The 17757-nt window shown below is 41.5% G+C and overlaps 1 protein-coding gene across 1 annotated transcript in view; it reads right to left on the reverse strand.

The window, feature by feature from the left end:
- TMEM232 (transmembrane protein 232) overlaps positions 1-17757 on the reverse strand; it is a 128144-nt gene that overhangs the window by 30733 nt on the left and 79654 nt on the right. The window contains exon 12 of the mRNA XM_074952940.1: positions 6735-6982. Within this exon, the coding sequence (XP_074809041.1) occupies positions 6735-6982 (248 nt within the window). The remainder of the gene's footprint in view (positions 1-6734; positions 6983-17757) is intronic.

Genomic DNA, 17757 nt, shown 5'->3' on the forward strand with positions numbered 1-17757 from the left:
TATAATGTTAAATAGGGTTTTTAATTTATAAGGGGTGTCATACTCAGAGGCTTGCTGTGTGAAAGGGGTCACCAGTACAAAAGTCTGAGAACCCTGCTGTAGAAATAGCTAGAAAATGGAGCAAATGTGTTTATTGCCTGGCCAGAAAGGAAAACGGTTTGCATTAAACCTTTTCCATCTGACTTTTTTTAATACTGTTTTTTTCAGATGCTAACACAGTGAGGCAGTCTGTCAAAATTAGTATCCACTGCTGGCACGATTTTTTCTTTGTTTGGAAAAACAAAGCTATAAAAATACACATTTCTGCACATTATCAGGTCAGCAGAACTTGTACTGACTGGTGGGGCTGGGGCAGAGGAGGGATGCACACACATCTGGCTCTACTGTTTCTCTATTTAAACTTCAGCAAATACAAGCATAACTATGGACCTCTAGCTGCTCCTTTTTGACTTCCATGTGCCTCTCTTTGGCTGTTAAATTCTGAATGAGTTTTCTTATCACACCTAACACAGGCCAGCATGGTAACTGAGAAGAGTTTACGCAATAAATAACCTTTGACTGGAACTAAAGGCTGAAAGCGGCTACTCAACATACCTATTTATTTGTTTAGAAATATATAGTGTCATCTGTCTCTAAAGCCACTAGGTGCTATACATCAGTAAAAACACTCAATAACCAATCAACAGACTAACAGCACAGCTGCTTGTTTATAAACCACATTCCTTATTATAAAGTCCAATGAAAAGCCTGCCTAAACAAAGAGCTTGTGCTGTTCCATGATGTTTGCTGAGCAGGTTCAGATGGACTGCTAGCCTGAGTAGGTCCCTCATAATGCTCTGACTGGAACTGGCTGTGGGAGTGATCTGGCAGATCCTTACTCCCAGAGCAGGATATAAGGGAAGAGATGGTATCTCAGATAGCTGGGTCACAGACCACTTTGGTTTTAACTGACACCTCCACCTGCTACTGAATATCTAGCGCAGATCACTGAGGGCTATTGTTATGCCCTCAAATGTTTGCTACACTCCAGGGGAGTAGCTGTATGAGTTTGTCCTTTTCAAGGGTTGCTCTAAGCAGAGTGCATGGTAGTACTCTAGCCTTGAGGTTATAAAGGCACAGACCTCTGTGAGGAGGTCTGTGTTGAGGAGGAACAACAGCACACCGGGATAACCATAGATGAAAATTGCACTTGTGTTGCTCAGCTGTCACCTGAGAATCCAAAAGCAGTGAAAGATCCAGAATGATTAAGAAGACTGCAAACCACATCGGCAAAGTCTAGACAAACACTCTGATGCGTAACCAGGATTGACAATATACCTTCACCCTTCTTTCAAGATAGAGTAGATATTGGGCAGCTATGAACATGGAAATAGCTATGGCCCTGCTTCCTCTGGTCTGCTAATGTCACTGTAAGCAGGGCAAAGTGGCCAGAGATAGCTAATGGAGATTTCTTTCTTCACAGAGGAACTCCACACTGGTGGGAGGCTGGTGGATGTGGCTCCAGTATAAGGAGAGGGAAGCAGTATATTGGTGTGGGTAAGGGCCAGGATAGGAAGGAAGTCGGGGGTTTGGTAGAGTAGTTAACCTGCTGCTTTCTTACACCAGTGCTGGATGATGACTAAAGATCAAAGAGTTCCAACTGGTTCTCAGATACAATAGAAAATCAAGTATGTAGTGTCTCAGCAATTAGGTTTCTAGCATTTTGCAGTATGTGAAATGCATCACAGTTTATCACTCTCTTTTTGTCAGAGCCCTGCTGCTGTACTTAGTCTGTGGCATGACTCAGTGTGGGGGTTGGTTTGTTTTTTGTTTTTAAATCAGTAATTAACTTGCTTTTCACTTCACTGAGAGGCAGGTCACAGGCCATGAAGGTGCTGCAATCCCATCTCATTTCATATCTGTAATTTCCTTTCCCTTGGGTTCTCCCATGCATAATATTTTGAAGCAGCTGAAAAGAAGATTTTTAAATCAGTTGGTTGTAGTGAGTTGGACATGGAGTTCCTATTGCAGTAAGAATATTGGCCCAGATCTTCAGCTGGTGTAAACTGGCATGGCTCTATTGGCTTCCCTTGCCCCTGACTCTCCCTCCCAGCTCCTTTACACTGCTGCAGCATCACTGGCTACATGGGGATTCTCCTAGTATAAGGGGAGTAAGCAGGTGGCCACCCTATGGCCTGCTGCCAGATGGAGGAGATATGTCGGAGCATGTCTGAGAGAAAAGGGGCACGTCGAGAGCATCACTGTACTCCAGTGATCCCTGTGAGCCTGAAAGGTCTCTTGAGGTGGGAGAAATGTTGCAGAAAGACACAATTTAGAGCAGCTCTGAGGCCTATTTGCTCGAGTTGAGAAGGGTGGCGGCTGAGGGTGCCAGCCAAAATGAGCCAATTGTTGAAGAGGGCTGTAGGCAAAAGTTGACAGAGGCCTAATTTAACTTGCACATGTTGAGCATCACATAGTTTTAGGCTTCGAAGAGAAGGTTCAAGCACTTTTACTAGGGATATTATTGGCTTCCAGAAGACCGCAAATCTAGGTCATGAGGGTCTGAAAATCCATTTCCACAAACTTGTCTCTGCTCAGTAAGCCTAGCAGGCTACATATTGCTTTCAGAACCTGAATTACTGTAATTGTTATGAATTGTTTTCTGGATCTTGAATCAGCAGTGCATGACTTCAAAAACTAGCATCAAGAATTTCTGGATTACATTCCTTCTTCTTTAGGCAACAGACAGTAGTCATACTTCAATTCAGATCTGACACATTTTTCCTTTGATACATGTGGGAAAAGTCATGCTTTATTTATTGCCAGAAGCTGTCACATGTTTATATGTAGCTGTCTCCTCTGAGGATATTTTCACCATTGCTATGCGTTGGTTTCTAAGAATTTACCATCCTTCAAAAGGCCTAGCTTGTCAGGATTATTTGTAGCTGAAAGAACATTGTGGGGTTTTTTTTTTTTTTTAATATCCTTTAGTCATTAGAGTATGACCTTTACTATGCTAGTCTGAAGTGAAGTTGTATAGATATTTAATTCCTTTGAGTCAGAAAGTGATGTTTCATACTGACCGTGGACATGCTTTCTATTTTAACGCTAAGTTGTTCTAAGTGAAAGTAACTTCTTAATTACATAATAGCAATTATATAATGCCTTCCCCCTTCAAGGGCTGAAAATATTAACTAACCTTACACACTATAGCAATTCAAAGATAAAATGAGAAATGGAGTATGGCACAGAAAAAATCTGTACAGCACAAACAAGTAAAGAAAATTATGATATGTACACTGATCATATTGCACAGTCCTTTCACATACACTACCATATATACAACTGAAACATTTGATAATTTTTGTAACTCTTTTTGTACCAGGATTAGTAGTATAATATTGGTATTTTGCCCATGCACTTCATCTTTTAAATTTGTGGCTTGACATTTCATTTCCTCCTGGAATAAAATACATGTTTACTAATATAAGTGAGATCCTTGGTGTTACTTTCATATGTGGCAGGATGACAGGACTGGACCAAAAAGAGTTCATTTAAATCAGTGTACAGTCCTGAGTGATCTTGTTTTATTTTGATTATTGGATACCTTCCTGAAAACTGGGTTGCTATATCACCTGATTCAAAAGGAACTTTGTCCTTCAAAAAGTAATACCAAAAAAAAAAAAAAATTAAGTACATCAGAAGCCGGAAGCCTGCTAAACAACCAGTGGGGCCACTGGAGGATCAAGATGCTAAAGGAGAACTCAGTGGAGGAACTAAATGAATTCTTTGCATCAGTCTTCACAGACGAGGATATGAGGGTGGCTCAGGTTTGGGAATCTTTCTTTTTAGGTGACAACTCTGAGGAACTGTCCCAGATTGAGGTGTCAGAGGAGGTTTTGGAACAAATTGATAAACTAAACAGTAATAAGTCACCAGGATGAGATGGTATTCACCCAAGAGTTCTGAAGGAACTCGAATGTGAAATGGCAGAACTACTAACTGTAGTCTGTAACGTATCATTTAAATCAGCTTCTGTACCAAATGACTGGAGGATAGCTAATGTGATGCCAATTTTTAAAAGGGCTCCAGAGGTGATCCCAGCAATTACAGGCTGGCAAGCCTGACTTCAGTTCCAGGAAAACTGGTTGAAACTATAGTAAAGAACAGAACTGTCAGACACATAGATGAACATAATTTGTTGGGGAAGAGTCAACATGTTTTTTATAAAGGAAAATCATGCCTCACAATTTACTAGAATTATTTGAGGGGGTCAACAAACATGTGGACAAGGGGGATCCAGTGGATCTAGTGTACTTAGATTTTCAGAAAGCCTTTGACAAGGTCCCTCACCAAAGGCTCTTAAGCAAAGTAAGCTGTCATGGGATAAGAGGGAAGATGCTCTCATGGATTGGTAACTGGTTAAAATATAGGAAACAAAGGGTAGGAATAAATAGTCAGTTTTCAGAATGAAGAGAGGTAAATAATGGTGTCCCCAGGGGTCTGTACTGGGACCAGTCCTATTCAACATAGAATCATAGAATATCAGGGTTGGAAGAGACCTCAGGAGGTCATCTAGTCCAACCCCCTGCTCAAAGCAGGACCAATCCCCAACTAAATCATCCCAGCCAGGGCTTTGTCAAGCCTGACCTTAAAAACTCCTAAGGAAGGAGATTCTACCACCTCCCTAGGTAACACATTCCAGTGTTTCACCACCCTTCCAGTGAAAAAGTTTTTCCTAATATCCAACCTAAACCTCCCCCACTGCAACTTGAGACCATTACTCCTTGTCCTGTCCTCTTCTACCACTGAAAATAGTCTAGAACCATCCTCTCTGGAACCACCTCTCAGGTAGTTGAAAGTAGCTATCAAATCCCCCCTCATTCTTCTCTTCTGCAGACTAAACAATCCCAGTTCCCTCAGCCTCTCCTCATAAGTCATGTGTTCCAGACCCCTAATCATTTTTGTTGCCCTTCGCTGGACTCTCTCCAATTTATCCACATCCTTCATGTAGTGTGGGGCCCAAACTGGACACAGTACTCCAGATGAGGCCTCACCAATGTCGAATAGAGGGGAACGATCACGTCCCTCGATCTGCTGGCAATGCCCCTACTTATACATCCCAAAATGCCATTGGCCTTCTTGGCAACAAGGGCACACTGCTGACTCATAGCCAGCTTCTCGTCCACTGTCACCCCTAGGTCCTTTTCCGCAGAACTGCTGCCTAGCCATTCGGTCCCTAGTCTGTAGCGGTGCATTGGGTTCTTCCGTCCTAAGTGCAGGACCCTGCACTTATCCTTATTGAACCTCATCAGATTTCTTTTGGCCCAATCCTCCAATTTGTCTAGGTCCCTCTGTATCCTATTCATAAATAATCTGGAAAAAGGGTTAAACAGTGAGGTGGCAACATCTACAGATGAAAAAAAAATTACTCAAGATAGTTAAGTCCCAGGCAGACTGTGAAGAGCTACGAAAGGATCTCTGGGCAACAAAATGGCAGATGAAATCCTATGTTGATAAATGCAAAGTAAAGCTTATGGTAAAATGTAATCCCAACTATATAATATATAAATAAATAAAATGATGGGGTCTAAATTAGCTATTACCACTCAAGAAAGAGATCTTTGAGTCATTGGGGATAGTTGTCTGAAAACATCCATTCAGTGTGCAGCAGCAGTCAAAAAAGCGAACAATGCTGGGAATCATTAAGAAAGGGATAGATAATAAGACAGAAAATATCCTATTGCTTCTATATAAATCCATGGTACACCCACATCTTGAATACAGCTTCCAGATGTGGTTGCCCCATATCAAAAAAGATATATGGAAATTGGAAAAGGTACAGAAAAGGGCAACAAAAATGATTAGGGGTATGGAATGGCTTCCGTAAGAGGAGAGGTTAATAAGACTGGGACTTTTCAACCTGGAAAAGACATGAGTAAGGGGGGAATACGATTGAAGTCTATAAAATCATGACTGATGTGGAGAAAGTAAATAAGGAAGTGTTATTTACCCCTTCTCATAATACAAGAACTAGGGGTCACCAAATGAAATTACTAGGCAGCAGGTTTAAAACAAACAAATGGAAGTATTTCTGGACACAACACAGTCAACCTGTGGAACTCCTTACCAGAGGATGTTATGAAGGCCAAGACTATAACAGGGTTCAAAAAAGAAATAGATACGTTCATAGAGGATAGGTCCATCAGTGGCTATTAGCCAGGATGGGCAGGGATGGTGTCCTTACCCATTTTGGCAAACAGAGGCTAACAGGGCATGGATCACTTGATTACCTGTTCTGTTCATTCCCTCTGGGGCACCTGGTATTGGCCACTGTGGGAAGACAGGATACTTGGCTAGATGGACCTTTGGTCTGATGCAGTATGGCCATTCTCATGTTCTTAAAATAACTTCAGAAAGTCTTTAATTATATGACTTTGGTGTGCAAAATTTTTCCTTTTTAAAAAGACCTTATTCTTAAACTTGATAATGCACCACGCTGAGATGACATACAGCCAAGTGACTGCAATGCAAAGCACACAAGTCTTTCAGCATAAAAATTAGACATGGTCCAGACTAATTTTACTCAAAATATACTTTGCTGAACCTTTTCAGATGCTGAATTCAGGGGACTAGGGAGTGTTGTAAAAATATAAATGTCATTAACTTGGGATCTATATATCCCTTATAAAAGGAAGAATAAATAGAGTATGTGAAGGGGCAGGGACAGAGGTTTATATGTAGGAAACAAATACCTTAGAGAAGGAAGTGCAATTCTTTTCTCCACCTCACACTGCTCTGAGTGCTGATGTTGCATAGGAGATAGCTTCTGCTTAGGTTTTCTTGGCAGAGGGATGTTGGGACCAATGGGTGGTAAGAAGACCTGGGAGAGTACACTGGCAACTCTCCAGCCCACATACTGGCAGGAGATTAAGGTCCTGGGAGATGATGGAGCATTTGCACTTGAACTAATAAAAGGATTTGCTGGACCATTTGCCTCAGCCTGTTGAATGAAAAGAAAAACAAAATTAAACCTACCACAATAAACTGCTAGAAACAAGGTAATGGCAAAAATGATCTGGGATATAATCCATCTACAGAGAGAATTATAAATAAGGCATGTAGTGTTTTTCTGTTTTCCATGGCTCACTTTGATTCAGTGCTTCTCCTTTGAGTCAATATATGGGGTGAGGTAAGGGACATAAAAGGTACACTATAGATCATTTGCTTACATTTATAGAATAAAATGATGAAAATAAGAACTTCTGCATTTTTCCCTCTTTGGAAACATTAATAGGCACTTCTCAGTTTTAATAAGCTGATCCTTTTTATACCAGTTTAAATCTCATCTTTCTATACATATTTTTTTTGTCATTAGAAACCTTTTTACAGAGCCTCAATAACTCTCCAATCTTACAAATAGGCAGTCTGTAAACTTTCAGGGACATAGTTTGAAATATGGCCTCAAACTGCATGTGCAGTTTTGCATGCCCACCCAGAAGCATGAAAACAGGCAGTTTTGTGCACACACAGTAGAACAGAATTTGAGTACATGACATACACATGTAAAATGTTCAATTCCAATTATTACTAATTTAGTTTTATATGTGCAAATAGAGGCACATGAAAAATGTATGCTCAGTTTCAGAAACTTTGAACTTCCCATTTAAATGGGACATTGTATGTGTCAATATACAGCTGTGCTGATATATATAACTGTTTTGATCGAATGTCTGAAACTATCCCTCAATCTAGAAGGATATTAGCTATACAAGAGATAAATTACAAACTCTGAACAGAGACAGAGTGTGTGAAGTAATATCTTTTATTGGCCCAGCTTGTTTCTCTTGCCAACAGAATTTAGTCCAATAAAAAATATTACCTCACTCACCTTGTTTCTCTAATATCCTGGGACTGACATAGCTACAAAAACACTGCATACAAATTCAAAACATTTTTTGGGAGGGGAATAACAATTTTTTTGTTTCTTCTTAGTTTTTTATATTTTAATAGTAAAAACCAAACCCCACTAGTATCATGTTTCTGTTCCTGTTACCTTGTTTTGGTGATGTCCTTGACTGTTTTTAATTACTTTTCTTCTCTGAGGATGTTTTAACTTAGGGATGCCCATAAGGCATATTTTTCTTTGTCAGAATCTGGTTATAACCATTGAAGCTCTTAGCTTCAAAATGTCACACAATGTTATAATTAGTCACTTTTTTATGTTCATAATATAATTGTTCATTCTTGAAAGTAAATAGGATGTTGCATGCTGTCTATTCTGTTTTAAAATATCAATGACAAACTATTTACTGAATGTTACAAATTTTGTGCAGCCCTTTACCAGTCAGTCAGACTTCATTTTATATGCCTCTCAAGCCTTGTAATGGTAAACAGATTGACATTGATACAAAAAAAGCTTTCTTTATTCTATCATACTACTTAGCATTACTGAAGTCTGATTTTTTTGGGTAACATTTATTAATATCATTATGTAGGTACATTTAAACAATTAAGAAAGTTAGTAACTGTACAACTTATTTCATTTTACTTTAGTTCCTAAACCTTTTAACTTTTTTTTTAAAACAGCTTCTGCTAGTGACACAGCCATAACTATGTAGTGACAGCATTTCCATTACAAATCCTGGTTTTGTTTCTATTTTCCCCAAGCATTTATAAGTGAGGTGTAGATATTCATTCTACGCACAGACTCGGCATACAATTTCTCATCAGATTTGTCTGTGTACAAATGTCATTAAAGTTGTTTTGGCTGTCTTTAACATAGAAATGGGAAAAATACTATAGCACTTCATTTTTTTGATACTTTATGAACCCTTGTCTCTCCTCAGTAGAAGAACTATGAACATGGAAAAACTATACAGGAGCTTGCTTTCCCCAGTGAATAGCGAATGTGTTCACTGTCAGTCACACCTTTTATTACTTTTTTCCATATACCCAAAAGAAAGCCTCTGGATTTAAGCCTGTGGCAAACAGAGCCACTGTAGATTTTCCCCCATGTTCACAGAGGAACTAATATGCAACCTCTTGCTTTAGGGTCAACATATTACGTTAGTCTCTCTGACAGTGACTCACCCTTTCCCTGAAGGTGATTTCTACGTGACATGGTAAGTGGTAATCTGCCCTTTTTCAGTTTTTAAAACCAAAACAAATATTTTTGTTCACTTTCGTAGTTTTTCCAAGTCCTTCATAGAACCCTTACCAAACTCTGTCTCCCCTTCTGAAAGGCCCAGTATAGTTACAATAACCCTCTTCTGGCATAGGAGACCTAGACTTAACTGCCCTTAGAGCCATCAATGCTGCACTTTGTGATGACCAAAGGGAGTGATGTAAGCTAGTTCAGAACTGTCCGTGGCCATAACCCTCAGCTCCAAGCCAGTTCCTTTGTGCCGTTCCTGTGGTGTGAAGGAACTAGAAAGCACCTGGATCTTCTCCCACTGTTAGGGTGTCCCCAATGCCATAGACACTTTCTGTGCCATCGTCCCAGCAGCCCCCAGCAAAGCAGAGCCAGGGTGGTTATTGGGTTGGAGGTGGAAATGGTGCATAACTAGAATACAGCTTTTCTCCATCAAGGTGGATGGCCCTTTGTAGCTACTGAAAGCTGTGGTTAGTCTAGAGCAGCTGTGGGGCTTTCTTGAGCTATGCCAAGGATCAAATTGCCCTCAAGAGGAGTGAGAATGGAACCCACAAATGCGCCGCCCAAAGTTGCGCCAGTAGCTGTGAGAGTCCTCCAGCTTTAGCTGTGCCTGACTTGGTGAGACAGCCTAAAAATGAAAAACTTTAAATGACTGACATCTGTTTCAGTAAACAGCAATTTCTATCCTTGAACTACAGCACAAAACGTGGGTGTAAGGCAATGAATCCATAAGGCTGGCTGTCAGTCTGGAAAGTTATTTATCTTTTGTTCTTTCTGTACCCATTACTATAATGTAATTCAGTAGCATAAAATATATAAGAGACAAACTACACAAAATATTAATGGGTCATAAATGGCAAGAATGAAGTCAGTTGTATATATGAGGAGTCAGAGAAAGTAGAGGAAAAAAACCTTTCAATATTTCAGTCTTTCTAGCAGATGGTAGAAAGTACTTTAGACATGATGACTCTTCCTAGATGTTCCAGCATATGCTGTATGTGCCCATACAGTAAAGCCTTGCTCATTGCAAATCTCCCAGGAACTATCACAATTAAAGCACATCAATTAACATTTGCTTATTATGCTAGTGTGTGTGTATGTGGCAATTTTATATTTTCCTCTCATACGTTAGGGTCATAATTTAGTCTGGATTATTGATTTGCCAGATGAAGGTCTCAGTTTAAGGCTCTGTTTCTGCTTCTCTGTAAATATCTGCATTGATTATTTTTGGACTGAGTACCAATGCACGTGTTTGAGACTTGTTAGCAAATGCATGTCCATAGCATGATACTAATTTCACTGGCATGAATCTGGGAGTTTGAGAGGTTGGAAGCATCTGGTTTGACAGGATCCCTGGGGTGCAGCCTGGAACCGTGGGACTGCTGTGCCCCCTTAACTCTCCAACCTGGGCTGTCTCTCACAATGCCTCCAGGCGCTGTTATCAGCACAACTGCATGTGTCCCACACCCAGCCAGATTTCATAAATGCTCCCAGAGCCACTCATGAATCACACAGAGAAAGGCACCAGCTAAATCCCCCCACATCCCAGCACTGTACGTCAGGGATATACCATCTTGCACTGCTCAAGATAAGCAGTGCAAATTTAATTGGTTCACCACTTCATCAATGGAAAGTGGACATAGGACTAGCCTTTGTAAACCCGAGCAGATTTACCAGGCACTTCAGGCAAACTCACTGGTAAAGATAAACAGTAAAACAAGTTTACTGATGACAAAAGATAGATTTTAGGCAATTATAAGTGATACGCAAAAAGTCAGAGTGGTTACCAAAAGAAAAGAAAATATATAAGCACACAGTCTAAATTCTCAACCCTATTAGACGGGGCAACTTCAAGATTAAGCAGTTTCTCTCACCCCACTGGATATTGCAGTTCAGAATACACAGGTGTGACACTATGCCCCAGAATAGGAAGAGAGCCTGAGACATAAGCCCTTGTATTAGAGGCCTAGTCTGAGGCAGGACAGAATTTGGCAAGAACAGGACTGATATTGTAGAAATGCACATTCCTAAGAAGTGCTAGTCACAGAGTGCTCACGCAAACACGCCCTGATATCAAGTGGTACCAGAACATCCCGATATCAAGGATGGTACAAAAACATTCCCCAAAGATAACTGGAACACACTGACCCCTCCTAAAAGATATGGTCAGGATGACAGTACGTAATAGAGATGTTTTTATTGAACCAACATGTACAACAAGATGATCAGTGATAACTAGTGATGTCAGAGGCAGTAACTAACTATGTCGAAGGGGTAGTACTAACTTGTTTGAACTGGGGTATAAAGATGTATCTCAGAGGGAGTATCTTTGGCCAGCCTAGGGAGCAGTAGAAGTCCCACCACTGACTGAGCTGCGTCCATTGTCACAAGCATACATGTCTTAGTATCCTCAGTCTGCCAGGTGCTATTACCATGCTTCGTCAAAAATAAACCAGGCCAGGTGCCTTCACTGAAAACCAAGTCTGTGGATTTATTGGGCAGTTTAATTGAGGTATGCTATCTCTGCTAGCTGGGACAGCACACTGAATGAACACACACGCAGCCAACATCTGACCACAGCCCCTGTATTCTTCATAGAGCTATTATGAGATATTATGGCCTAACTATGATGTATTTTATACAAGATAGGTCATGTGAGATATCATTGAAAAGGTTATGATTGATTATCCTATTTGTATGCATGTATCATTTTTGTATCTGAAGCTAGGAATATTGTCTATACATCTATTACAAAGGTGTTTACACCTGGGGAACATCCACTAGACAGAATGCAATCAGTCTCGATGGCTCGCTGGGAAGGGCCATTAGGGAGAACAATAGGTCTTAGAAGTTGCTAATCACCCACCAAAAAGCCTTCCTGGGGATGGTGCAAACAGTGTCTGAGTTATGGCTGCAGGGACATGGGACCAAGTCACCTGGTACTGGACTGCATGATAATACTAGTGTTTTTCCACCAACTGGGGATCAAATTGGGAGACAAAGGATTCCCGCCATATGCAAAAACTAAAGCAGGGGAGTGACATCATTGTGATGCATTCTTCATTGACTCCCCACCCAAGAAAGAGGACTGCTGGAAACGCCTGAGAACAAAAAGACTAGGGGAGAAGGGCTGAGCCCAGGCTAAAGGGTTGTCTGGCCTGTGAAAGATATAGCTGCAAGCAAATGCAGCTTGCCTTCAAGATTCTCTGCAGTCTGCCTAAAACAACATTTAGGGTGAGAATTTGCTACAGTTTCTTTAGTATATTAAGCTTAGATTGCATATATGTTCTGTTTGCTAGGTAATCTGCTTTGATCTGTTTGCTATCCCTTATAATCACTTCAAATCTATCTTTTGTAGTTAATAAACTTGCGTTTGTTTTGTCTAAAACCAGTGTGTCTGGAAATCATAACTTGGGGCAAAAAGCTGTGTATATTCCTCTCCACGTTGAGGGAGGGGGTGAATTTCTTGAGCTTATGCTGTACAGTTCTCTGTGCAGTGCAAGATGGTATAATTTTGGTTTTACACTCCAGAGTGGGGGTGCATTTCATTAACTGGGCCATTCCTTAGCTGAGCCTTCCCATGCAGAGCTGATCTCAGCATCTGTGTGTATAGCTGCAGATAGGTGTGTCCCTACCTGTATGTGTACTGGTAAAGTGCAGTCTGAAGCCTGGGGAAGGGCTTGACAGGCTGCATAACAGTATAGTGTTAAGGGAACCCAGGCTGGTGGATCAGGTGGGCTCAGTGATACCCCAGTTCCAGGTGGCACCCCAAAGGGGGGAAGAACCCATCACAACAGGTTTCACCCTTGAAACCTGGGCAAGTCTCCTCTGTTGGAGTCTTCAGTCTTCTGAGTGTCCTTGTTATCTGTAGCAAAGGAGAGGGGCAGGAGAAAAGGCAAAGCATGGGCCCACGGTGTTCTGTTTTATACCCTTAGTCCATGTGCTTGGAGAACACAAATCCAGGCATGTCTGGTGGGCATTGTTGAGTCCCCAGGCAAGGTTGAGCAATGCCCCTGGAGTGGCCTTGTGCAGATGAGTCACTGAATTGTAGCTCCCCTGCTGGACAATGGCAGCTGATGGTGGTTTGACACCTACCCAGGCATTGGTTACTTTTCTTTCTGTTGTCTTTGTGGAACTATTATCTGGTCGATTCCCCAACTTACTGCATGTTTTACTGGCAGCCATACAACACAATCTCGTTATTTCACATGCACTATTTATATACCTATTTAGATAAAAGAGTGACTCTCAGCAGATAATAACCTTTCCCCTGATACCTTACATGGCATGCTTTATATGCAAGATCACAATTTTATATAAATGAGAAATATGGGGGTTACAGGGCACTCCCCCGAGGTATAGTTTGTCAAACTGATGTGCCCAGATCTGTAACCAAGTGTGCACCCTACGGAGACATGAATTTTCAAAATGTTTGCACTGCTAAATCAGCCACTTCCACTAGTAATAACAGGCAACTCAGACACTAGTGGGTTGCACCTCCCAGAAGGGGATAATAGGAGTGTGCCTTTGGAAACTTATCCAGCAGATCATTTTCAAAGGGGGTCACTGCATCCCAAAGGGCTAGTGCAGCCCCAGTAGTGTGCAACAGAAACTGCACCTCGGAGTGACTACAGCAGGTGACTGCTTCACACCAGCTGCCTTACTGTGATCAGCCGTGTTAGTTACCGTGTGTGTGCGCACCCACTGCAAGCCAGTGGGTGGCAGTTTATTTGTTTGGCATTAGCATTAGCAATGCTGCAGGCTAAGAGGGGGGAAAAAAATTGCAGGACCTGCTTATTTAAGCATTTTACTGACCACAGCCTGGTGGTATGCCTACTTGTGAGAGGCCATCACTGTTTGAGGAACACCACTGGGATCAGTTAGGGTACAGTCACAGGGACAGTTAAATGGTGACAGACCATCTCAGCAAGAAATAAGGATGACTATACAAATCCTCACCATATTTCCCCACATCTGCATAGCATGGCATACACTTCCTCTTGTGAGAAAGCAGGATTCCTTCTGCACTGCCATCCCCCAGTCTGTCCTGCATGGAATTGTTGGTGAAAACAGAGGCACAAAGGGGGGTCACATCACATTGACCAAAAACTGCATCAAGCACAACACCTTGTCTGTACATGCTGGAGTACTTCCATTCATTGTTGTTAGATACTTACAGCAGGAATAGTAAAATCTACAGCTGGAGTATGAACCATGGCATTTGTCATATTGAGGACACTGTCCAAGTCCATGTCTGATATGACAAGTCAGGGTGAGCTACACTTTGAGAAGTCAGATGCTTGAGGGAGTGGATTTGCCTCACTGCAATGGACAGAATGATTTTCTAGCTGCCATGGAGTTCCTTCTACCATACCTCTGAGACACTTGCTGTTGCCTTTGTATTCCTCCTTTATCCTTAACCCCTCTGGGTATACTTTTTATGGTGAGTCCCTCAACTGGAGTGAGGACTACTGCCCATGGTGTGTGATTACGCTGCTGTCATGCAAAGCTCTCCCCAGGCATTGCTGCCTTTTGTATCCACTATACCGCAGTCCCTGCACTAAATAATGTGAATGAGCTCTGCCTGGCATAACTACACTTTCTCTGCACTGCAGGAGCATCTGTGTAGAAGGTGCTGTGTGCATCTAATTGTTTTGAGAATTTGAATAGCATCCCAGGGTCACTGTTCCCTATGCCACTATTTTGAGAGGCTACTCATGTGAACAGGTACTCATCAGTGTGAGTAAGGACTGCACAAACCTAGCCCCAAGAAAGGAAGGGTAGAAGACAGCCCTTGAAAAGAGCACCATTGTTCTCTTAAGAATTGATAGGAATAAATCATCAGAGAGAGGTTTTTTCCTCACACAGTTCTCTAGCAGCCTGGGGCACTATAGTACTACTCAGTATACTCTTTAGGCTGCTGTTTCTGACAGAAAGAAATCAGAAATATCAGCTGCAAAAGAGAAAAGGGGAAAATGCTATACAATGGAACACCAGAGTAATTTGAAAAAAATCTTCTGCCACATTAATCAAAGTAACACTGAAATGTTGTATTATCATAGCTTAATATCTGCAACATCTAATTACTCGGGGTAACATAATTTCAATGCCTGTCTCTCCTAGCTCTTAAAATTATACAGAGCAGGTTTCAGCCTTTTGAACATGGTTGTGGTGGAGAGCCCATTGAAAAGTTGTTTTATGCTGAGATGTCTGGTAAAGACATATACTTCAGCATGCTGAGAGGCAAGAATCCATTAAGCTATTGAGCACACCCATGCTGAGTGGAAGTTCAGGAGCACTCAGGAAGTGCACTAAGTTAAGTAGTTGTGTGTTCAGCTCTTTCACTTTCCATGAACTTGTGAAATTGCTTTTGCCTCTACAACCAACTTCATTACTTTGCAAGCTTGAACAGGGTACTGTTTCAAGCAAACACTCTCACCATTGCACCTAAAGGCAGCTACTGTGTATGTAGGCATTTGGGCCCAGATCACCCCTCCTGAATTCTATGATTATCCCTCCACAAACATCCTCCCACTGTAACAAATTATCCTATGGTTGGGGGAGGTGAGGTTGCAGCATTTGCTCCTTCATGGAAAAGGCTGTGAGCCCCCCTCCCACACCTGGGTATATTCAGGTGATCAAGGCCAACCACAAAAAGACACTGTGTCTCTGCACCATCTCTGGACTCTGTAGTCCCTTTGGCTTCCTGGCACAATTTCTCCCTTTGAATCATGCTGCCAAGGAGCCCCTTGGGGCTGCATTTGTGTGGGGGCACAGGGAGAATAGTTATCAATGGTTCACAATCCAGCTGGAAGGGCATCTCAAGTGGGATCCCCCAGGGTTCTGTCCTGGGTCCAGTTCTATTCAATATCTTTATGAATGATTTGGATAATAGCAGAGAAAGTAAACTTGTGAATCATGCAGATGATACTGAGCTGGGAGGGGTCGCAAGCACTTTGGAGGACAGGATGAAAATTCAAAATGATCTCGACAAACTGGAGAAATTTACTGAATTAAACAGGATGAAATTCAATAAGGACAAATGCAAAGTACTACACTTAGGAAGGAATAATCAACTGCACAAATACAACTGGGAAATGACTGTTTGGGAAGGAGTACTGCAGCAAAGGATCCAGGGGTTATAGTGGATCACAAGCACTGAATCAATAGTATAACACTGTTGGGGGCGGGGAGGGGGGAGAAAAAGAGCAAACATCATTCTGGGATGCATTAGCAGAAGTGTTGTAAGCAAGACATGAGAAGTACCCAGTAATGCTTCTGCTCTGCTCAAGACTGATAAGGCCTCAACTGAGGTACCACACTTTGGGAAAGATGTGGACAAATTGGAGAAAGTCCAGAGGAGAGCAACAGAAATTAAAGATCTAGAAAACATGACCTATGCGGGAAGATGGAAAAAATTGAATTTGTTTACTCTGGAGAAGACTAGGGTGTAGGAGAATAGAGAACAGGACAAGACTTAATGGACTTAAATTGCAGCAAGGGAGATTTAGGTTAGACATTAGGAAAAGCTTCCTAACTGTAAAGGCAGTTAAGCACTGGAACAAATTACTTAGGGAGGTTGTGGCATTTCCATCACTGGAGGTTTTTAAGAACAGACTAGACAAAAGTCTGTCAGGGATGGTCTAGATAATATGTAGTCCTGCCTCAGTGCAGGGGACTGGACTAGATGACCTATTGAGATCCCTTCCAGTCCTACACTTCTGTGATTCTCTCTGCCTCCAGCACATCTATTCAAACCCAGTCTTCACCCTTACCCCTGTGCATACACTGCACCATGCTGAGAGACTTCTGTGGGGTCTGAAAGGAAAAAGGAGATGGTGACACATGAATCTAAGGCTATGACTTCACTGTACTGATGCAGCTGCGCTGCTATAAGCTCTCTAGTGTAGCCTCTCTAAGCTGATGGGAGAGAGCTCTCCTGTTGACCTAATTAATCCACCCTCAACAAATGGTGGTAGGAGATGCTCTCCCACTGACGTAGTGCTGCCCACACCGGCATTAAGGTTGGAGTAATTTATGTCACTTGGGGGATGGCTTATTCACACCCCTGAGTAACAAGTTATACTGACAAAAGTGGTAGTCTAGACATAGCCTAAGTCTTAACTTAGTGGAGTTTTGAAAACACTTTTTGGAAACTTATTAATATTCTCATGTGGCAAGAGAAGCAACTGAAAACATTAAAAAAAAATCAGTGAAATCGACACATGTAATATGCATAATATAGTAATGGAACGACCTACACAATGCTAACAAGTAAAATAAAGCATCCAAGAAATTCTTATACTAAGCTTTGAATACAGGGCTATATTCAGGATCACTAATATTATATCAACAACAGAGTCTGATGAAATTCCTTGTAAGCTGTTGAGTCCCATTTATTGTTGACATAAGCGCCAGAATTTACATATCTAGTTAATCTTACATGTGTGATAGGGCCATTCCCCAAAAACATTCATGATTTTTTTTCCTGATGTGTAGCCAGAAATCAGAAAAATGGTTAATTGAAACCATCTAGAAACAGACAAAATGCAGTATGAGTAGGGTTGGAAGGATTAGATTATCAGTAAATGTCAATAAACTTTGATTTTGCTATCCACACGCAA

This window comes from Natator depressus, chromosome 5 (genome assembly GCF_965152275.1).
Source record: "Natator depressus isolate rNatDep1 chromosome 5, rNatDep2.hap1, whole genome shotgun sequence".
In the NCBI taxonomy this organism is placed as follows: domain Eukaryota; kingdom Metazoa; phylum Chordata; order Testudines; family Cheloniidae; genus Natator; species Natator depressus.